At 39.1% G+C, this 20,833-nt stretch overlaps 5 protein-coding genes across 14 annotated transcripts in view; 2 read left to right on the top strand and 3 right to left on the bottom strand.

Moving 5' to 3' along the window:
- Positions 1 to 13,579, top strand: part of LOC117566023 (restin homolog) — a 34,599-nt gene extending 21,020 nt beyond the window's left edge. For 5 of the 9 annotated variants that reach the window (XM_034245451.2, XM_034245454.2, XM_034245453.2 and 2 more), the window contains 12 exons: positions 1,442 to 1,597; positions 1,666 to 1,878; positions 1,935 to 2,100; positions 3,760 to 3,937; positions 4,240 to 4,302; positions 4,982 to 5,092; positions 7,415 to 7,525; positions 9,105 to 9,171; positions 9,232 to 12,752; positions 12,811 to 12,941; positions 13,012 to 13,226; positions 13,284 to 13,579. In XM_034245451.2, coding sequence (XP_034101342.1) covers positions 1,442 to 1,597; positions 1,666 to 1,878; positions 1,935 to 2,100; positions 3,760 to 3,937; positions 4,240 to 4,302; positions 4,982 to 5,092; positions 7,415 to 7,525; positions 9,105 to 9,171; positions 9,232 to 12,752; positions 12,811 to 12,941; positions 13,012 to 13,226; positions 13,284 to 13,330 — 4,979 coding nt within the window. In that variant the 3' untranslated portion in view covers positions 13,331 to 13,579. Of the gene's footprint in view, positions 1 to 1,441; positions 1,598 to 1,665; positions 1,879 to 1,934; positions 2,101 to 3,759; positions 3,938 to 4,239; positions 4,303 to 4,981; positions 5,093 to 6,567; positions 7,315 to 7,414; positions 7,526 to 9,104; positions 9,172 to 9,231; positions 12,753 to 12,810; positions 12,942 to 13,011; positions 13,227 to 13,283 lie in introns of those variants that run through there. The other 4 variants (XM_034245452.2, XM_034245455.2, XM_034245458.2 and 1 more) reach the window with 3 other exon arrangements.
- Positions 13,479 to 14,220, bottom strand: LOC117566031 (DNA-directed RNA polymerase II subunit RPB11). The gene is made up of 4 exons (XM_034245475.2): positions 14,060 to 14,220; positions 13,905 to 13,994; positions 13,673 to 13,847; positions 13,479 to 13,611 (listed from the first exon to the last, which is right to left on the bottom strand). Exons 1-4 carry the CDS (start codon positions 14,110 to 14,112, stop codon positions 13,576 to 13,578), a joined length of 354 nt encoding a protein of 117 aa, XP_034101366.1. The 5' UTR covers positions 14,113 to 14,220; the 3' UTR covers positions 13,479 to 13,575.
- Positions 14,221 to 14,526: 306 nt separating this feature from the next.
- On the top strand, positions 14,527 to 17,464 carry LOC117566029 (putative E3 ubiquitin-protein ligase UBR7). The gene is made up of 2 exons (XM_034245473.2): positions 14,527 to 15,561; positions 16,932 to 17,464. The coding sequence occupies exons 1-2, from the start codon at positions 14,775 to 14,777 to the stop codon at positions 17,318 to 17,320; spliced, it is 1,176 nt and encodes a 391-aa protein (XP_034101364.1). The 5' UTR covers positions 14,527 to 14,774; the 3' UTR covers positions 17,321 to 17,464.
- LOC117566030 (radial spoke head protein 9 homolog) lies at positions 15,814 to 16,838 on the bottom strand. Its single transcript, XM_034245474.2, has 2 exons — positions 16,394 to 16,838; positions 15,814 to 16,339 (listed from the first exon to the last, which is right to left on the bottom strand). The coding sequence occupies exons 1-2, from the start codon at positions 16,739 to 16,741 to the stop codon at positions 15,842 to 15,844; spliced, it is 846 nt and encodes a 281-aa protein (XP_034101365.1). The 5' UTR covers positions 16,742 to 16,838; the 3' UTR covers positions 15,814 to 15,841.
- Positions 17,317 to 20,804, bottom strand: LOC117566027 (GATA zinc finger domain-containing protein 10-like). 2 transcript variants are annotated; one of them, XM_034245470.2, is made up of 2 exons: positions 19,497 to 19,637; positions 17,317 to 19,262 (listed from the first exon to the last, which is right to left on the bottom strand). In XM_034245470.2, exon 2 carries the CDS (start codon positions 19,240 to 19,242, stop codon positions 18,181 to 18,183), a length of 1,062 nt encoding a protein of 353 aa, XP_034101361.1. In that variant the 5' UTR covers positions 19,243 to 19,262; positions 19,497 to 19,637; the 3' UTR covers positions 17,317 to 18,180. The 2 variants fall into 2 exon arrangements, with proteins under 2 accessions (XP_034101361.1, XP_051857899.1); XM_052001939.1 differs by lacking the exon at positions 19,497 to 19,637 and adding an exon at positions 20,692 to 20,804 and having other exon boundaries at positions 17,439 to 19,262.
- Positions 20,805 to 20,833: the final 29 nt, after the last annotated feature.

Raw genomic sequence — 20,833 nt, 5'->3', positions numbered from 1 at the left:
AACCAATAATTAGAAAACGCGAAAATGAGAAAAGTTATTCACACTTTAGAAATGTTATAACTCTGACTGTATGTGAACTGTGTGAAATTCCTCAACTTATACTGTAATTGCTTAGAAATATAAAAATTAGATGAGTAATTGAAAAAATCAGTTCGGTGTGTAATAAATTTTGAAGATGTGTTGCAATAAATCAGTCAGTTTTTGTGAACTAATAATTAATTGATACAAAAAGTAAATGAGCTATTGAGAAACAAAATTCAGGCTTTAATTTAAAAATGTTCATTATAGTATACAACTCAGTTTCTATGTGGACTGTGTGATATTCGCATTCATTCATTCATTCCACGTTACAATTTCGAATGCTCAATATTCTGTATTTATTTGTTTTAATTATTTGTGATGCATAAAGGTCTAACATCGAGTGCAATTACAACATTAATCTCAATAGCGTATTTTTATTGACGTATTCTTTATTGTTCAATATTCGCAAACGTTCGCAAGAGCAACATCTTTTGCCAGTTCCGCTTTGCGTTCTATTCGTAAACAATATTTCAAGCCTTGCAGCTGCATTTACTCTCACGAGAGCGTATAAATTCTCAATGTCACACTCTCCCAAACCTTAACGTCTTCTATGCTTGTAGGTTCATTCCGGAAAAAATTATAATAAATTGGAATAAAGTCGAAATTTATTCTAGTTAGCAATCAGTTGGGATGACACTTAACATTTATCGCTGCCAGCAAACTTGTCAGCAGTTAAATTTAATTTATGCAAATGTATTTTAGAAATACATGTATATAATAGCTCATCCCGCGTCCCACATAAATATATAGACAAGCTAATGCTGCTCGTAATCGGCTAATGCATATGCATAAGATTGTTATTTTGGGCAACACCAACTTGACACCTTTGTTTTTTTTTTTTGATGCAAGAGGCCGAGTGAAACACGTCTTGCGTAGCTCGGCGGCAAAATCCATTAATACTTGTGCGAAAATGAAAATGTTTTCTATAGCCAATATTAGCATATAATACGTGGGCGTAAAGTTGAGCAAGAATACAAAAAACTGTGACTTCATGCCATGCAATTTTCCATTGGATGCATTTTGAAAACAATTTATCAAGCATCAACAAGTAATTTGTTTAATCAAATCTCTCTCCATTATTTTAAGGCGTTGCCAGAACCAGAAACAGACGATTTTCAAGATAATCTACTGTTTTCATATGGTATTTAATAGTCAATATCCGTTCTATGCGGGGGTTCGTGTTTGTTGTAGTCATTTTTATATATGACAGCTTTAAATGATTTTCATTGACTGAGCGAGACATATGCAAATTGCACTAGAACAATTACCGAGTCTATTGCATATGACATCATATATATCATATATATTATAGTAACCAAAACATAGCAAGATGTTCATTTGTAACCTTTATTTCTCTCAGATCACAACAGCGCCGTGCTGACAGCCAACACAGAGCAGTTTATAATTGGCCAACGTGTGTGGGTGGGCGGACTTCGTTCTGGCCAAATAGCCTACATTGGCGAAACACACTTTGCCCCCGGCGACTGGGCGGGCATTGTGCTCGATGAACCAAATGGTAAGTGACAGCCGATCAACTCAACACTTGACCTTCAATAACTGTTTTTTTTTCTTCTTCATTTCCAGGCAAAAACGATGGTTGCGTCTCGGGCAAACGTTACTTTCAGTGTGAGCCCAAGCGTGGCATCTTCTCGCGTCTCACACGTCTCACCATATATCCGATGTCGGGCGCCATCACACCCACCTCGCCCCTGGCCAAGAACTCCCCGGAACGTTCACGCACCGTCTCACCCACAGCGAGTGTGCGCAGCTCCATGTTGCGCAGCCCTGGCATTGGCAGTAAGTGCATCGATTGCTCAACTCTTTCTGCATCTTTCATCTTGTGATCTTTTCAGAAAACGGTTTGACAGTTGGTGATCGCGTTATTGTCTCCTCGGGCTTTGGCAGTCGACCTGGCATCTTGCGTTATCTGGGCGAAACACAGTTCGCACCTGGCAATTGGTGCGGCGTCGAATTGGACGAAGGCAGCGGCAAGAATGATGGTGCCGTTGATGGCATTAGGTGCGACATGGTTTCTATTTGAAATGCTCACATGCTTTGCTAGTCATTGAAAGTCGAAGATTGAAGATTCTTCTCTCTATTAGATGTCTTCCGAGTCATTGAATCTCTCTAATATATCGAAGATGCTTATTTCTATTCGAAGTTTTGATAGTCATTGAAAGTCCCATATATATTGCAGATTCTTCTCTCTATCAGATTCTTTTCAAATCTTTAAATCTCTCTAATATATCGAATATCCTTATTTCTATTAGATATTTTGCTTCTTATTGGAAGTCTCATATTGAAGAATCTTCTCTCTATTAGATGTTTTCATAGTCATTGAATCTCTTCAATATATTAAAGATTCATTCTTTCTATTTAGTTTTACAAACTATTTGAGAAACAATATTACTTTCAAAGATTCCCATTTGTGATTTTAAAAACTAATTGAATAAGACTTGAGAATACCTCATTCAAAGATTCTGACTGCTGTTTAGCTTTTAAAACAATTTAAGAAATAAGATTTCTTAGTTTAGAGTGTTTAGATTTGAAGAAGACTTGAGAATACCTCATTCAAAGATTCTTAATTGTTTTCAGTTTCAAAAAATATTTGAGGATGACTTGAGAACACACATATATATATATATATATAATATATGCTATAAAGATTCCTATTTTTGTTGAATTTTGAAGAATACTTGAGTATACTACATTCAAATTCAGTTAAATTAATATTGAAATAATTGATATTGTTTGCCATTTAATCCAATTTCCCTTTTATAGATAATATCTTATCAACATTCTTAAAAGTTTCTTCTTATTGATATATTCCAATTGTCTAATAGAAAGACAATTTATTTACAAATACTGTATAAAGTGTTTGAGTGATTCAAAACTTTATTGCATATCCTAAAAGTATCTTACTTTTGATATATTACTATTGCCTAATAGAAAGACAATTGATTTACAAATTCTGTGCAAATAATGTGCTTGAGTGATTCAATACTTAATTGTATACCACAATTCAGTGCTCAACCATTTTTAGAATGACTGCAGTTAAACCCATAATTAGTTCTTATTTAGAACAACGAGAAAGAAATATTTAACAACTGAGTTATATATTGAAATTCATGTACAAAAATTACATTTTAATTTCTATTCCAACTTTGAATTAGACAATTAATTGATCTGTTCATGCAATCAATATTATTTGGTACGAATACTGTAAATACTTTTCATACAATTTGCTAAATTTGAAATAGTACATAACATTTCAATCTTATCTTCTATTTAAAATTCATTGAACTATAAATTGATTGATTTGTTTATGCAATCATTATTGTTTTGTAGGAATGATGTGCATTTTTTATACAGTTCGCTATATTTGAAGTAGTAGCAAACATTTTTATCTTATCCTCTATTTAAATGTCATTCAACTTTGAACAAGTTTAATGTTTATGCAGCCAATATTGTTTTGAACAAAACATAGTTAGTTTTTCGTAGAATTTTCTACACGTGAAATGTCAGAAGTCAAGATATAATTCAATAATTAAGCAAACCAACATTTGAGCATCGTAAAAGCAAAAACCCATTCTAATTGCGATTAGCGTAATGCAACATTCGTGTAAATTTCATTTTTATCAACTGTTCTTCCCACGTGTGTGCGTATCTTTTTTGCAGATACTTTGAGTGCAAACCGAAGTTTGGGGTTTTTGTGCCGATTGCGAAGGTGTCGCTATCGCCATCCACTAAGAAGACGCGTCTGTCGCGCACCGGATCGCGCGAATCTCTAACCTCGATTGGCACCATGAACAGCATTGCCACCACAAACACGTCGCGCATGCGCATGAATGCTCAGGTATAAGAAGACGCCTTTATAGCGACAACGACAACGACAAAATATACGACAGAATATGTGCAGCACACACTGTATTTACACCTAGTTACGAGTTACGAGTTATCTTTTAACTGTTACACACAAAACTACTTAACTTACCTTATTACAAGAGCTGCTCTTAACTGTTAACTGTTAGCTGTTATCGTTCAGCGTTAATCGTTAATCGTTTTTGTTTTAGTCGTGCTCTGTTTATTGTTAATTGTACTAACGCGTTTTAATCTATTTTAATCTGCCCGCCTTCTCCCAACCAACCAAAAATGCAGCGCAAATCGAGCACGCCCCTAAGGCCAATTGTAACGACGCCAAAAAATCAATTTTCCATGCAGGTATGCAAAAATCAACATTGCAATGTTAACGCGCTGTTAATTAACAGCACGCTGTTAAAAGTCGCTTTAGCGTGTCTTTTTACCCTTCAGTACTTTTTTGACTAACACCCCAAAAACCCGACAAAAGCTAATCTTAGGCTTACACTAACACACATGCCACATTGCACACACACACACCACCTAACTGATGTACAAATAATCTATATATATATATCTATATCTATATATTCAAATATACGACAATACAGTTTATATTTTTTTTTGCACTGTCTTTTTTGGTTAACTTTCTGTGTATTATCTATATATCTCTTTTTATGTGTACATATCTCTGCCTCGTTTTTTAATGGTATTTTTTATTTTTACTTTATGTGTGCTTGTGCATAATAAAAACGTTGTTGCAAATTTCCTTTTTATTACTGATTTTGTTTGTATCGCACGCTTCTTCGTTGATTTGTGTTATTGTTTTTATTATTGTTTCTAGTTACGCATGCGCACCCGAAATTGTTTTGTATCTGGGTTTTGTTTCTTTAAATGTTATTATCTCCCCTCCCACACACATACACTGTACATACACACACACGCTATCTTTCTCGCTCTCTCTTTTTATTTTTGTGCAACTCTTCACTCATGCGAATGTTGTGCGCCTCACATCACATCTTATTTCTTTATGCATACGCAGGACTTGCTCCGTGAGAAGCAGAATCATGTGGAGCAGCTGATGGTGGAGCGTGATCTGGATCGCGAGGATGCCCAAAATCAGGCGCTGCAGCTGCAAAAGAACATCAATGAGGTAATTATCTTCACCGACACAATGTACATGCCGCTGCCCTATGCAGATCGCAGTCGCCCTTATCGATTGCGTGCCACAAATCACAGCAGCAGCCGCATCACGAGCAGCAGCAACAGCAGCAAACCCATCACAACAACAACGATCACAGCAACGCCAACAGCAACATTGAAGAAATCTACAACGACATCGACAACAACTAGACAACAGCAGCCAAAGAAAGTTTGGTTTTGCGATAAAAAGAAATTATTTCCAGTTGGCTAAAAAGAAAAAAAAAACAAAACAAAATTCGACATAGTTGGCTGCCAAAATGTTACATGCTGCTTTAGTTTTGGGTATTGATTTTTTTTTTATGTTTTTGTGCCAAACACACACAGCTGTTGTTGCAACTGCAAATTATGCAAAACACCCACTCACACACACATACACAGCTCCACACTTGGTTGGTTTTTTTTTTTACTTTGTTGTTGTGTTTTTTAACCATTTTATGTTTTTGCTGTTGCCTCACTCACTGTCTCCTCCTCTTTTTTGTTATTGTTGTTTACACACTTAATTTGCGCACGTTCATTTTTTTGTTTTCGTTTTTTTATATAATATTTTTGGGGCTCGAGTCACTTGCAAGTGATTCACACCAATTTACTCAATTGGCTACACCGAGAAACAAGTACAAATTTCATAAGTTTAACTAGGCATAAATAAATACTCTAACTACCATCGTTTTTTTTTTTTGCTTTTCTTAGTCGGCCAAGGTTCATGTGGGTTCAGCATCTTAACCCAAAAGCGATAATTGGCCAACAAAAAAGAAACTAGCACCAGAAATTCTTCATCTTATTAACGACTTGATCTGATTGACAACCAAAAAAGAAAAAGAAAAAAAGTATTATCATCTATTTCAATCTAATTCTCAATTGCATTTAAGATAACCTTAAAATTTTCAAGCTCATGGTCAAAGACATTTCTCTCTCTAGCTATGATATCATCTAATATACACACTCTTCTATTTACATACAAATTATACACTGGGTGCCAAAAATCTACAAATATTTGCAGCATATTTTTAGCACAATTGCACAGCTTGTTTATTTTTCGAAGGGGGGACTGAATCTGAAATATCTTTTGCTCTTCTGTACTGCTTTTTGTTTAGTTTTTGTTGTTCTTAAATAAATTTCAAGTTGTGCTATTCCATCTTATCTTATCTTCTTTATTATTTTTTGTGAATGTCGTGCGCACTTTGAGTTGTAAGTTTTTTCGTTTAAATACACATTTTTTTTAATTGGCAACATTTAATCACGAAACCCATCCAGAAAACCAACCAAATCAAAAACCCTCCATCCACCTCACTCACTCACAATTCTCTAATCCCTGGCTCAACTTTTTAACGCAAAATCAAACGAAAAAGAAAACAAAAATGATTAGTTTAGTTAGCGAGCAACGACTTTTACGCACCACTGTACCACTATTACCTGTCATTCTTATAGCAACTGCTGATCGAGGCCGATCGCTGGAGGCAGCTGATAGCCCGCCATAGCATTCGTCTGAGCGATCTGCGACGTGAGTTCCGTGGCTGGTCGGGCAAACATGAGAGGCACTGTATACTGCACAGTGTCCTGACACCGTTGCGCATCAAGTAGAAGTTTGGATCCCCCCTCTTTCTCTCTCTCCACACGTGCTCAAAGTTGTTTACAAAAGAAATGAAAAAACTTTGATTGATTTTTATTCGCCTGGCAACCAAGATGATGAAGATCGCGATGAAGTTAAAGTTGAAGATGAATTTGATGTTTGAAGCGGAAGTCTGCACAGCGTTTTATGCTGAAACAACCAAAAAATATTTACCATATCTTCTATCACAAAAAAAAAGATTTGATAACAAAAGAAAAGAATGAAAAAAAAGAGCCACAAAATTCAAATTGAATTTCAAATTTAAATGGTTGAATTTTTTATTTGGCCATTGATACGAAAGAATTTGGATTGAATGAATATATATTGATGAATATACATATATAATATATACTTAATATGGAAATTGGAAAACCTGTATAAATTTATTTTGTATGAAAGCGAATTTTCTTGCTGTTGGTTTAGTTGTACGATCCTACGATAAAAAAAAACAAATACAAATACTTAACTATTTACGATATAAAAAAAAAACAAAAATACATACATTAACGATATATCAAAAATATACGATATAAAAATATTATTTGCAAAGCAATTTGCGCTATAAATTTTGTTTTATTTCTTCACAACTGGAATATCTGTATCTAATCTCTACCTTTCCCCTGCTCTCTGTTCTTTTTCCCCCCACCAAACAATTCTGAATCTCAGCTGAAGGCACGCGTTTTACAATTGGAAGCGCAGTTGGGTGATGAGCGTAAGAAATCCGAAGAATTGCAATTCTCTATCGATGAGGCACAGTTCTGTGGCGATGAGATGAATGTAAGATAGATTTTTTGTATAACTAGGAGATGTGCATTGACTTGAAGAATGTCGGAAATAGATTTTAGGGATTAGAAGACTACTTTATTTACTGGATTGATCTAGAAAACTTGAAGAAGAAATAGATTTTTGATTTTGTTTGCCAAAATATATTATTTTAATTAGATCTAGCTTTGCATATATGTTTTATGTTTCTATTCAAGGCAGTAATCAAAATTTACGATCTCTTATCTTTAGCAATATTGTAAAAATAGATTTTACGACAGCACAAAAAATATATAATATATATATAAATATGTTTTCTATTGCAATAGAGAAATGCTACTAAAATATGTACATTTTTGTAGAGATTTGCATAAAAGAAATTGGAAAATATAAAGGATCATATGATATATGATCATGTATTTTAGATTTCTTTCATACTTATTATTTTCAAAGTAGAATTGTAGAAAGGCAACTTGGGCAATACATTATATAAAACTGTGAAGATTTCTTTCATACTTATTATTTTCATAGTATGATTATATGTAGAAAGACAACTATTATATATAATTTATTGTATTTTCATATATTATATACATATGTATGTATATGTATATTAATATATATGACCCCACAGGCAATACATTGTACATTGTTGCAAATATCTACAAAAATGTACATATTTTAGTAGCGTTTTATATATATTGTAATGCAGTAAACTACATTTAATATTTGTCTTTCTACTTTAAAAATAATAAGTGTGAAAGAAATCTGAAAAATCTGAAAATATTCTTTCGTGTCTGTCAGATAATTTTCAAGGTAATTAATATTGTAAAGGTGCCTAAATATGGACTATATATAGTAATTAAATAATAAATTCAGCCTGAATGCATCATTTGCTATGGCTCTGCACTTTGTAGCCTAGAATTCAATGCTTAACAATAAATTGTATGAGTTGTCTCTTAATTTATTCTTATCTACTACCAACACAGTTAAATGTTCTTTAATATATTATATATTGACAAAGTTTCGCAACACCACAAAGCAATGACAATATTTGATTAGCTGTCGTAAGTTCGTGTAGTTCTGGTAGAAATAACTCATTTATTTGATAAAGATTCTTTGCTAACTTGATGAAAATTCAATTAAAATCTTCTCACTTTCACTCCTTATGTTTCCTTATATTAGTTAGTTCTTCAATATTTGAATTTCTATATTTCCTCAACACTCCAAATTAATTTGAAAAGCCATTACTAGTAAATGGATTAATTTAATAAGTACGTCGAGTATTTTAATTGGAAATCAAACGAAACAATGTCAATCAACGACTTCAACACGTCAATTCTTTATGTTAGTCCTTAAATGTTTTAATTTCTAACTTTCCCTAATATTGAAAATATTACAAATTAATATGAAAAGGCATTTCTTTGAAAGGGGTTATCTAATATCATTTGCTATTAATCTAAGAAGTAACTAGAGTATTTTATTAATTAACTACCACAGCAAACAAGTCAATGCACAGTCTCTAAAATCAACCCAAATCCACTTGTCAACTTCCTACTAATTCCTGTGTTTATCCCACAACACAATTCAACAGGCTCAATCGCAGGTCTATAAGGAAAAGATACACGATCTGGAGAAGAAGATAACGCAGCTGGTCTCAGGTAAGCGCTTGCTTAAATAAATTCTGTAGAAAGTGAACTAAATTATCCCTCTTTGAATAGCCACGCCCAGTTTGCAGAGCGTGCCGCCTGTGGAGGAGAACGTCACGTTGACAGCGGCTCAATTGGAAATCACTCAACTGCAGGAGAAGTTGGGTGAGCAGGAGAAGCTAAGCGAGGCGCGTCTGGCCGATTCCCTGGAGGAGGAGAAACGTTTGCGCGAGAACATTGTGTATCTGCAGAGTCAGAATGCAACGTTGCAAACGGAGCTGGTGGCCAAGGACGAAAGTCTGGAGAAGTTCTCGCTGTCGCAGTGCGGCATTGAGAATCTGCGACGTGAACTCGCACTCCTCAAGGAGGAGAACGAGAAGCAGGCGCAGCAAACGAAGACAGATTTCGAACAGAAACTGGCAGCTAAAGAGGAGCAACTAAAGCTGGTGAACAACGAGTTGCAGCAGCTCAAATCCAGCTCAGATACTTTGGAAAGCGAACGCGCAAATGTCACCGATGAGTGCGAAATATTGCAGACGGAAATTCGAATGCGCGATGAGCAAATCAAGGAGTTAAGTCAGCAGCTGGATGAGCTGACAACGCAGCTGAATGTGCAGAAGGCAGACAGTTCAGCGCTGGACGAGATGCTCAAAGCGCAGCAGTCGAACAATGTGGAGAGCAAGTCGCAATTGGAGCAGCTGGAAAAGGAGTTGAAAGAAGTGCGAGCAGCTCATGAAAGTTTGGCACTGGCAAAGTTAGCATTGGAGCAGCAGCTGAGTGGCTTGCAGCAGACGGCGCAGGAGCAACTGTTGGCCAGTGGTGATCACAAGACGCAGCTGGAGCAGCAGAGGGAAGCAAATGCGCAGCTCAAGTTGGAGAAGGAAGCGCAGCAAGCGGAGTTGGAGAAGCTGCGCAAAGAACACGAGTTGCTACAGCAAACTCAACAAAAGCAGCTAGAGGAAAGCAAAGCAAAGAGCAGCGAAAAGGAAACACAGCTCAAAGCGGAACGCGAGCAGCTGCAGAAAGTGCAACAGCAGCTAGAGGTAGCGAACAAAGCCAAAGCAGAATTGGAAGCAAAACAAGTGGAGTTAAAGCAAGCTGAAGAGCAGCTGCGTTTGCAGCAAGCAGAGCAGCTCACTAAAGAGCAGGCAAAATCAACAGAGTTGGAAACAGCTTTAAAGGCAGCTCAACAGCAGCTGGAGCAGCTGCAGCAACAGGCGAACTTAAGCGGGGAGCAGAGCACACAACAACTAACCAAATTGCAGGCGGAGTTGAGTGCATTGCAGTCACAAGAGAAGCTCACACAAAGTGCTTTGGAAACAAGCAACAAAGAACTGAACGAAGCCAAGCAATTGACGCAAGCAACGCAGTCCAAATTGGAGCAGCAAGCAATTGAATTGGAGTCCAGAAAGCAGCAGCAGTTGCAATTGGAGTCGCAACTTAAAGGTAGCGTGGAACAGCGCGCTCAAGACAAGTTGCAGTTGGGCGATGTGCGTCGTCAGCTTGAGGCGCTGCAGCACAAAAGCGAATCACAGCAGCAGCATGAGGAAACGCTGCAAGCGGAGCTGCTTGCCACACGTGGCAACGTCACACAGCTCCAGGCAACGCTAAAGCAGTTGAACGAGGAGTTGCTGGCCAAGCAGCAGAGCTACGCAACGCTGGAGAGCAAGAGCAGCGGTCAACAACTCGAATTGGCCAGCGACAATGAATTGTTGCAACAGACGAATGCGCGCTTGCAACGTGAGTTGCAAGAGTTGCAGCAGCAGCACGAAAAACTCCAAGCGGAGGCGACTCTAAAGCAAACACAATTAGTTGAGCAGGAGCAGCTGGCCACAGAGCGTGAGTTGGCTTTGGGCGATGCAAGTCGTCAACAGGAGCAGCTGCAAGCGCGCAGCCAAGCGTTGCAGCAACAGAACGAAACGTTGCAACAGCAACTCACAAATCTACAAAGCAGCTCCACTGACTCCAATGCAGAGTTGGTGAAACTCTCGCAGCAACTTGTAGAACAACAGCAGGCCAACGAGCAGCTATCAAGCAAAGGCAACGAGGAGCGTGCGGCTCTGGAGCGTCAACTGCAGTCAGGACAACAGCGTCTGGATGCGTTGTGTGCTCAAGTGGAGCTGTTAACCCAAGAGCTGTCGAGCAGCACAACGCAAAGTCAGCAGCTGCAGAGCAAACTGAAAGCAGAGCAAGAACTGGCAGAGAAACAAACGTTGGAGTTGAGCGATGCCAACAGAAAGTTGGAGGCAGCTGGCAGCAAGAGTTCTCAGCTTGAGCAGCAACAAGAGAAGCTGCAGCAGGAGCTGAGCAGCGTGCGTGGCGAGCACAGCGAACTGACTGTCAAGTTGACGCAGCTGACGGAGCAATTGAGTCACGCTCAAAAGGAGCAGAGTGCACAGCAGGATGCCAGCAGCAAGGAACGCTTGCAACTGGAGCATGAGCTGCAGGAGATGCGTCAGCAGTTGCAGGCCAGTCAGGCAAACATGAGCGAGACGCAACTGAGTGAAGCAGCACAGCGCGAGAAGCTGCAAGCGGAGGCGCAACAGCGTGAGGAAAAGTTGAAGCAGGATTTGGCCAAATTGCAGCTGGAGCAGCAGCAACAGAGCAGCGGCAACGAGGTGGCAATGAAGGAGCTGCAAGAACGCCTCGAGATCACCAACACGGAGTTGCAGCACAAGGAACAGTTGGCACGTGAAGATGCACAAAAGATCGCTGACTTGAAGACACTAGTCGAGGCCATTCAGGTGGCCAATGCCAATATATCGACCACAAATGCGGAGCTCTCCACAGTGCTGGAAGTGTTGCAGGCAGAGAAGAGCGAAACGGCGCACATCTTTGAGTTGTTCGAGATGGAGGCGGACATGAATGCCGAAAGACTGATTGAGAAGCTGCAGGGCATGAAGCAGGAGTTGCAGCAAACGCACAGCGCCCTCGAGTTGCAGCAGAGCAGCAACAAACAGTTGGAGGAGCAACTGCAGAAGCAGCAGCAAACCGAGCAGACTTTGCAGGGCACAGCTGCCGAGGCTGCTGAGCAACTGCGTCAGCTGCAACAGGCGAATAGTGAGCTGCAGGAAACTGTGCAACAAAAGCAATCAAGGCTTGACGAAGTCGAGCAACAGTTGCAGCAGCAACAAAGCCAATTGACAGCCCAAGAAAGCAGCAGCTCAGAGTTACAGCAACAATTGCAGCTACTACAGCAAAGTGTGCAGCAGTTGAAGGAGAACAAGCAGCAATTAGAGCAGCAATTGCAAAAGTTGCAAACTGACCAAGGGCAGCTGCAACAAACGCTGCAGCAGCAGCAACAGCAGCTGGAGAAGGGCAACGAATTTGATGCTCAACTCGCCGAGTATCAAAAGGTCATCGATGAAATGGATGAAGCTTCCAGCGCCAAGTCCGCGCAACTGTTGCAGCTACAAAAACGCATCTCTGAACTGGAATTGGCAGTGCATCAAGCACAGCAATCGGAGCAAATGGTGCAGATCGAGTGCCAGCAATTGACTCGACAGTTACAGGCTCTGGAGCTAGAAGAAGCACGTGAGATTATGGCGCTGCGTGCCAATGGCTCTTCGTCGAGCAAACCACAGACACAAGAGGTGAAATTACAGCTTAACTCATTTGTAAACCTAGCTAATTACTTTTCTACTCTTGCAGCAACTGGATACGGAAACCAGTCTGGCCAAGATCAACTTCCTCAACTCCATCATAGCGGACATGCAGCAGAAGAACGATGCACTCAAGGCCAAGGTGCAGACGCTGGAAACGTTGCCCATGGACTTTACCAAGTGAGTAGTTCAACATACCCAAAATTCTACAATTATGATATACATATATCTTTATCTTTATCCCCTCTAGACCGCAAGCTTTTGATCTGCTCAGCAAACGGAAACCGGCGCCACGTTTATTCTGCGACATTTGCGATGAGTTTGACAAGCACGAGACGGAGGATTGTCCACTGCAAGCTAGCGAAGATCGCGACTATTCACCTCCGCCACCAGCCGAGGCCAACAATAATGAAAAGAAGGAGCGCAAGCTGCCAGCACCACGCAAATACTGCGATTCCTGTGAAGGTAATAAAAGATTATATCCATATATTCTTGATAATGAAATGGACATTTTCTTTTCAGTCTTTGGACACGATACCAGCGAATGCGCCGACGATGAGACCTACTAGATTTAATACGCAATAATTACTTGGTTGTTTTAGACACAAATTTGTAACGATATTTTAATTGCCAGTTGGATAATTTGATGTACATCATGCATCATGCCAAATACCTCAGCGGTGACCAAGGAAGTCTTAACTAATCTTGCGGATTGGCCTTTTTTTAAATTGTTTTTTATTTATTTATATGAATAGTGAAATTAATGCTATTGTTTTCGTAAATTTCATGTAAAAAGAAATATGAGTAACTAAATTTAATCACCACCCTCCTTTTTCTCCTTAATGGCATCCTGCAAAACAGGAGTGGGAAGTTAATCAAATGTATTCAACGGTTATAAATGCAAAACTCACTTTAAAGCGCTCCTCGAAGAGCGAGAGCTCGGCCAGCAGATCGGTAATGGCATTCATGAATGCCTCCTGAGGTGAATAATCTGCTGTCGTCTGGATGCGGATGACGAACTTGTGCTCCAGCGGATGTGGAACTTTGTAGCCGGCAAACAGCACATTGGGATCCTTCAACAATTGGCTATAACCTCTTAAATTAGTATTTAGCTAGCAAACAAAGCTATTGAACTTTACTTACTTGCGAATCATGTTGCCCAGCGTGTGATCTTCCTTGTTGATGGTGAATATTGCCGCATTTGTCACTTTTGTGTCCAGCTCTTTGATGATTCTGTGTGCAAACAAGTGGAAGCGTTATTTATATTAAACAACATTTTTTCCTATAATTCCACTTACTTCTTTTCGCCTTCATACAGCAGAAACGATTCGAATGTTGGTGGCGCATTCATTTTGAGGTTTTATTATTTATTTTTACAAAAACACAATATTGTGAAAAATGCCGCACACACAAAAATGCGATGATTGCGTGTTGTAAAATCTATTCGTAAAACAGCTGCGTTGATGAGCACTTCACAGCACTACATACTGTATCGATAGCATTCTCACTTTCTAATCGATAGCCATCATCGCGATGCACAGCGTGCGTGAGCAAGTTCAGTTCATTTGCAAATTTGCTAACTCAACACTAGTAGTGCGCGCAAGTTCTTCGAAAAAGTGAATTTTTATAGTTTATAATTATATAAAGTGTATCAAACAGTGCTGTGCAAAATGGCATAATGTGTGCATTACAGCAATCAGCAATTGCAATGTTGGATTAGCTCGATATAAAAAAAAACATTCATATGCAGCTGAGCCTCTGCTGATTGCGTGCTGTAAAACAGCTGAGCTGTGTGTTGCTGCCCAACACTTTTACCTAAGACGATAGCACGAACCAATGCGCATTCAATAGTACTCATCGTTATAATCGGCGTTCGCGAACAAGTTTAGTTCATTATCACGAACCAGCTGGCGTCAAATAAGCGAACGCTACATTGCAATTTTTTTTGCGCCAAACACACTAGCGTCTGCTATTTCGTCGTAATTAAAAAAAATATAAATTATTGCACACACAATGAGCGACACAAGCAGCGCTGCAAATGCAGCCGAAACTGGCGAAGTGAATCCATTGGAACAATCTACAATTACAATGCTCGACGTGCTGGAAGAGGAAAAAGAAATGGAGGAAGAATATGCGGCCGTACTTGGAGCCTCCGATGAAAAAGCTTGCACATATGGTAAGGGCGCAATACAACGACAGGCGCTATATTCCTGCTTAACCTGCTGCCCCGAGGCACGCAACGATGTTTCTAAGAGTGCTGGCATTTGTCTTGCTTGCTCCTATCGCTGTCATGAGCACCACGAATTAATTGAACTCTACACAAAGCGCAACTTTCGTTGCGATTGTCCAACGTTGAAAATGGGCAGCGAGAAGCGTTGTGCTCTCAACGCTCAGCTGGATGAAGTGCAGCCGACGAATGCGGACAATCAATACAATCAGAATTTCCAGGGCTTGTACTGCAAGTGCAAGCGTCCGTATCCCGATCCAGAACGCACTACAGAGGAGATAATGCTGCAGTGCGCCATTTGCGAGGATTGGTTCCATTTGGCTCACATGGAAGCGCCACCAGCTGCCAACGAAAAGTGGCTGGATGCCTGTAGTGAAATGATATGCGACGGCTGTATGAAAAGTCATGAGTTTCTTAAGGATTACACTGGACTTGCTTTGCAACCAGTTGCAGCAAAGGAGGAGCAGGAAAATGATGCCAAAGTGGAGGAAGCAAACGAGGAGCCAGTACAGAAACGCAGCAAACAAGAGGATGACGACTGCAAGCGTCCCAAACCGAAGAAGGAGCACAAGGGTAAGTGAAGCACAAAGTTATTCTCTTATTTGATATATTCATATATTGAAAAAGGTGTTGAAAAAAGACTTCGATGTATAAGGATTTGCCAGCCAGCATTTCGGAATAGGTTCGTGTCTCGGTTTGTGTCTTAGCTTAGCGAAGAATTAGTTGGAGTAGGAATTTTCAAATGTTTTAAATACGATTGATTTTTGTTGTGACAATAATGATAATGGGCCAGGTTGCATTTCTTATTGCAAAGCAAACTAAAACTTTTATTGTTGATAATTTAATTTCATTCTTAATACATAAAGAGCAAATCAAAGTTCTTGCGACCATCGCCCAGGTAAAGAAAACCATGTTTACGTGAGTTGAGCTTGTGGAAGAAAGTCATGCCCAGCCAGACGCAGGACTTGATCACTGCAATGCGTTCATTACTCTGCATATTCAAAGCAAACGCCTGATTCAGAGGAATAACACCATCGATGGTATCCAAAAAATCAATGGCATAATTGTAGTCGCTCCGCTTCGATAGATTGGTTTTGAGGTCGTTGCGAGGCAGACGATAGAGCTGATAGTAGGATAGATTATCGATCTGCAAATCATTGAGGCCGCGAAACATTTGATTTGGTATAACACGACCATCCACCATCTTATAAAGAGCACCGCGAGGACAAATTGCGCACTCCTCACTTATGATAAACACAATTGCTGCCAAACGCTCCTCTTCCTTCAACTTGACCACCTCTGGTCGACTGATGTTCACCACTTGATTGGCCACAATAGTAAATGTTGGATCCTACCACAATCATGAAATGTAACACTCAATTTAAAGCCCGCCATCACAACTTACCAACTTAACATAGGTCAGCAGACTGGGATCACCAACAAAGGGTTCGACTGCCAGCACCGTGGCCTGAAAAATTTTGGGACTCTGCACAAACGGCAGAAGTTGCCATTGATACTGATCCAGACTGTAGAAATACTTGCGATCCTTGAGACAATCATTCGTGTAGCCAAAGGCAATATAATAATCATTTTTAGTCGCCGTAATGCGACCCCAAAAATACATGCCCGAGAAGCGATTCTCCTGCATCAGCACAATCAATGAGTTCTCGATGAGAATGCGCTGCTCCGGGGACAACTTGCGACCCGAATACATCAGACATTCCAGCCCCTCCGAAAAGTATTCCACATTCATGTTTTTGCCGGCACACAAAATATAATGTATATTATTGAAATTCCCGAGAGTTGTAACTACAAAATGTGTCAAGCTGCTGACTGAAATCCTACTTCATCTATCAACACATACACCTCATCACACAACATCGTAAAACTTAAACTTTCAAATGGATTACTCAGCATACTAAATATCATACATATATTAACAGGCGCCGCTTTCTGGACCAACGATTGGCGTAAATCGCTCTGTCAGTGCGCCAAGTGCATGGAACTCTACAAGGAGCAGTCGGTGCAGTTTCTGCTGGATGCCGAGGATTCAGCCAAATCGTATGAGGAGCGCGGCATGAAACGTGCCGAGGAGAACTCCAGCTATGAGCAGGGCATACGTGCCTTGGCCTCCATGGGACACTCGCAGCAGATCGATGCCATCACCGAGTACAATCGTATGAAGGATAAGCTCAAGGATTATCTGCAGTCATTTGCTACCAGCAAGAAGGTTGTTACTGAGGATGATATTAAGCGTTTCTTTGCCGGCATGCGTGATGAGAACAATGCCAATAATAGCTCAACAGCCCAGCAGCCCTATTTTTGCCGTTAAACACAGTATTATTATTATTCGTATTCGTATTCTTATGTTTTACACACATTCCCAAAATTTATCACGAGAAGAAGAATTGGATTTCATTTATTGAATGTTAACAAAAAATCAAATACAGTTGAAGTGTACAATAATATTAGATGAGATTCCGAGTTACTTGCTACAAACCTAACAACTAATTAGCCAAAAGAAGCAAAGGCCTCATTAATTACATATAAAAACATATTTATATACATTCATCGTATCATCAAAATTTGGAAGGAAAGTTTCTCTTCGCAAACAGTACATAAAAACAATTCAACAATATTTACAGCAATGTTCTTTTTTGATCAAGTTTTTTGTTTATTATATTTCAAAAAAAAAGATTTGCAAATTTCACTTTATTTGATGGGATTCGAGCTATTTGCCACTCTCCACTAATTGGCCAAAAGAACAAAAAAATCGCCTCTTAAATTACATACAAAACATACTTTATATACATACATAGTCTATGATCTAAATTAAAAAACAAGTTACTCTGTTCGTACAACAAGAACTAAACGTGAAAATTATTTGTACAATCGCGTTTTTAAATCAAAGTCTGTTATCTTCGGAAATATCTAATATTTTTGGGTTTGTAAATGTTTCTCCATGTTAACTTTCAAGTTTATTGTTCGATCGTAGTTAAATTTTCATTGTTCTTTACAACAACTAAGCTGTAGCTTAAATATTAAGCAGCTAGCTTTCATAGTCTCTGAGATCGAGTTGTTCATAATAAGTAGATCGACAGTCTATATCGTCTCTGCTGTGAACGCTGATCATATGCTCATATACACACTTTATGGGCTTCTTCAATTCCTTCTGCCTTTAAAGTAATCACATTATGTTGGCGATTGGCTGTCGAGAGTAGCAATTGTTTTTTGTAAATCATTAATATAACGTATCTCTGCACTTTCTGTGATGTTGGTATTATCAAAGCCCAAGTCGCCAAGGAAATCCAAAGCCTCCTGCTGCACAAGTTGCTGTTGTTGTTGCTGTTGTTGATGCTGCTGTTGTTGCTGTGCAAGTTGCTGTTGATGTTGCTGCAGCTGTTGTTGCTGTAATTGCTGCTGTTGCTGGGATTGCTGCATCAGTTGCTGCTGTTGTTGTTGCTGATATTGAACTTGTTGGAACTGCGAAGGAGACTGCGATTGCTGTGGATTCAATTCATATGGCATACAATTCTGTGGTGAAAAAGACAAGTTTGTGGTGTTCATGTTGGGACTGAAGGCATTGTTGTTGTTATTCATTTGCACATCATGCGAATTCGTGGCTATGAAGCTGCCACCGTTGAAGCTGGTTTTGGAATGCACTTGATTGGACAACTGCATCATCTTGGATGGATACGAATTGTCCTGCATGGTCATGTGATTGAGAGCATTCGTCATCTCCAGCTCGTTGGGACAGTTTTGCAATGGCAGCTGTTGTTGTTGCTGTTGGAATTGCTGTTGTTGTTGTTGCACCGTCATCATGGGGGCAATGCCATCGGTTGTGCTGTAACTGGATCCGGGCGACATTGAAAAATCCGTGCAAATATTTTGGACGCACGTCGTGGGAATGCTATCGATTTGCATTTGCGGCACTTCATACTTCATCTCGGAGCCAAACGATGGACTTGGACTGCTCCCCAGATACATTTGCTGCTGCTGTTGTGGCAATTGCTGTTGCATTTGTGGTTGCTGCTGCTGCTGTTGCACCGGTGAAATGCTATCGGCAGTGCTGTAACTTGAAACGGGCGACAGCGGGAAATTCGTGAGGAATTCTTGGTTGCTCGTCGAGGGAATGTTGTCCACATCAAATTGCATTTCAAACTTGACGTCCGTTTCAAATGTGCTGCCCGTCGGACTTGGCTTCGTTTGGTATGAGTGCAAAAACGGTGTCGTCTGTCCAAAATAATTCGACATCTCCTGTGCGTTGGTTGTTGCTGCAAAAGTATTGGGAAAAGTTGATTAGCAAAACTGTCGATGTCATGAAACTTTTGTCGCTTACAAGCTAAGTTAATGAGCGCTATGGAAACGAAGCATGAGTACATAGTAGAAATAAAGCTTGCTAATCAACTCAACAGAAACAGAAAAGGTCACAAAACAACAACAAGTAAAAAGAAAAGGAACAACAACAATGGTTACAACATCATTATCATATATACTTAATAACTTACTGGTCAACAATTAGTTACCATACTTGGGCTGCTGTTGCGGTCACTTTGACTTAGCTAAACTCGAAGAAAAACTAAATTTGGAGGGAAAGGAGATGACAACAAATCCTCGGCGCACCGAAGCTCAATGGCATTTCTAAAGGGATTAGGTTAGCGAAGAGCTTATAGCTCGAGACTGTATTCGATTTGTGAATTGAACTGTACAACTAATTGAAGCAAGGTTGGAAATAACTTCATCTGATATTAGTAGTTGAATTTCTTGACAAAAATATATGAGATATTATTTGGAAAGGTTGCTCAAAAATTTGATTCGTTTAGTAACTTTCGTAATTCTACATTTTGTGTTTGTATAAGGAAGTATTAATTTAGTTACTGTTGTAATTGCACATTTTGTGATGGTATCAAACATTTTCTAATAGATTTGTAAATGGTAATTAAAATAGTTGATATAAAAGCTATCAACAGGTTTTGTTTATCAGATTGAAAGAAATAGAGAAACATTTGTGTTGAATATTTTTTTTGTTTTGAATGAGAACAAGGAAAATATTTTGGAAAATAAGTTTTAGTTTTAAATAAAATTTGACTTAACTTTGAGCAGAATATTTTCTTTGTTTTAAAAGACAATAAGGGAAAACTTAGAAAATTATCTTTGAGCAGACAAACGAACATTAAACTATTGCAATTGTCACATAAAAATTATAGCTTGTTCTACACTTTAGAATAACCATTTCGTAGAATAAGAGAAAGCAATTTTGTTTGCTTTGTTACCAAAAACTTTTATTCATCGATTAGAATTACACAGATTTGTTTGGTTTTTTGTTTATTCGAATTTGTTTCCAGTTGGTTTGTGTATAATACGAGGCAACAGCAAAAAAGATTAAGAGAATACCGATCGATCGATTTTGTGTGTGTGTGTAATTCTATGAATTTCAAATAACAATACTGGCCAAAATTGAACTGACCTATTTGGTCCACAAGGGGTTTATGTTTTACACTATAATATGCTAACAATACGAATAAGATTCTTCAACTAGAACACTGAGAGACAAATTTGTGACTGTGTGAATGTGTGTGTAAGGAATTGTCGCCTAAAAGTAGGCAACGATTTTTATATTTTGTTGGTTTATGGAAGTGATGTTATGAGAAGAGAGAGAGAGACCCAACACCAGAGAGAAATATCGAATTGAGGGGCACTTACGTTGCAATCGCCGCTGTTTGCTATTGGAAGCAAGACCAGCTAATTTACGCTTAACTAATTCGGTGGATTCGATCGCATTTTGATGGAACTGTTCGCTCATGGTTTCTACAAAGACAATTTGGTATTTTGGTTAGCAGGATCA

Source organism: Drosophila albomicans, chromosome 2L (assembly GCF_009650485.2).
Source record: "Drosophila albomicans strain 15112-1751.03 chromosome 2L, ASM965048v2, whole genome shotgun sequence".
Classification (NCBI taxonomy): domain Eukaryota; kingdom Metazoa; phylum Arthropoda; class Insecta; order Diptera; family Drosophilidae; genus Drosophila; species Drosophila albomicans.
The sequence above is the reverse complement of the archived record's forward strand: the minus strand, read 5'-3'. Positions and strand labels throughout refer to the sequence as shown.

Bases quoted from the DNA above. Each gene is read 5' to 3' on its own strand.
- LOC117566031 (XM_034245475.2), bottom strand. From the start codon at position 14,112: ATGAATGCGCCACCAACATTCGAATCGTTTCTGCTGTATGAAGGCGAA. The intron at 13,995-14,059 runs GTAAGTGGAATT...GTTTGCACACAG, and splicing joins CTGTATGAAGGCGAAAAGAA to AATCATCAAAGAGCTGGACA. The intron at 13,612-13,672 runs GTGAGTTTTGCA...CCTGTTTTGCAG, and splicing joins TCTTCGAGGAGCGCTTTAAA to GATGCCATTAAGGAGAAAAA.
- LOC117566029 (XM_034245473.2), top strand. From the start codon at position 14,775: ATGAGCGACACAAGCAGCGCTGCAAATGCAGCCGAAACTGGCGAAGTG. The intron at 15,562-16,931 runs GTAAGTGAAGCA...ATATATTAACAG, and splicing joins ACCGAAGAAGGAGCACAAGG to GCGCCGCTTTCTGGACCAAC.
- LOC117566030 (XM_034245474.2), bottom strand. From the start codon at position 16,741: ATGAATGTGGAATACTTTTCGGAGGGGCTGGAATGTCTGATGTATTCG. The intron at 16,340-16,393 runs GTAAGTTGTGAT...TGATTGTGGTAG, and splicing joins TGCTGACCTATGTTAAGTTG to GATCCAACATTTACTATTGT.
- LOC117566027 (XM_052001939.1), bottom strand. From the start codon at position 20,791: ATGAGCGAACAGTTCCATCAAAATGCGATCGAATCCACCGAATTAGTT. The intron at 19,263-20,691 runs GTAAGTGCCCCT...ATACTTTTGCAG, and splicing joins CAAACAGCGGCGATTGCAAC to CAACAACCAACGCACAGGAG.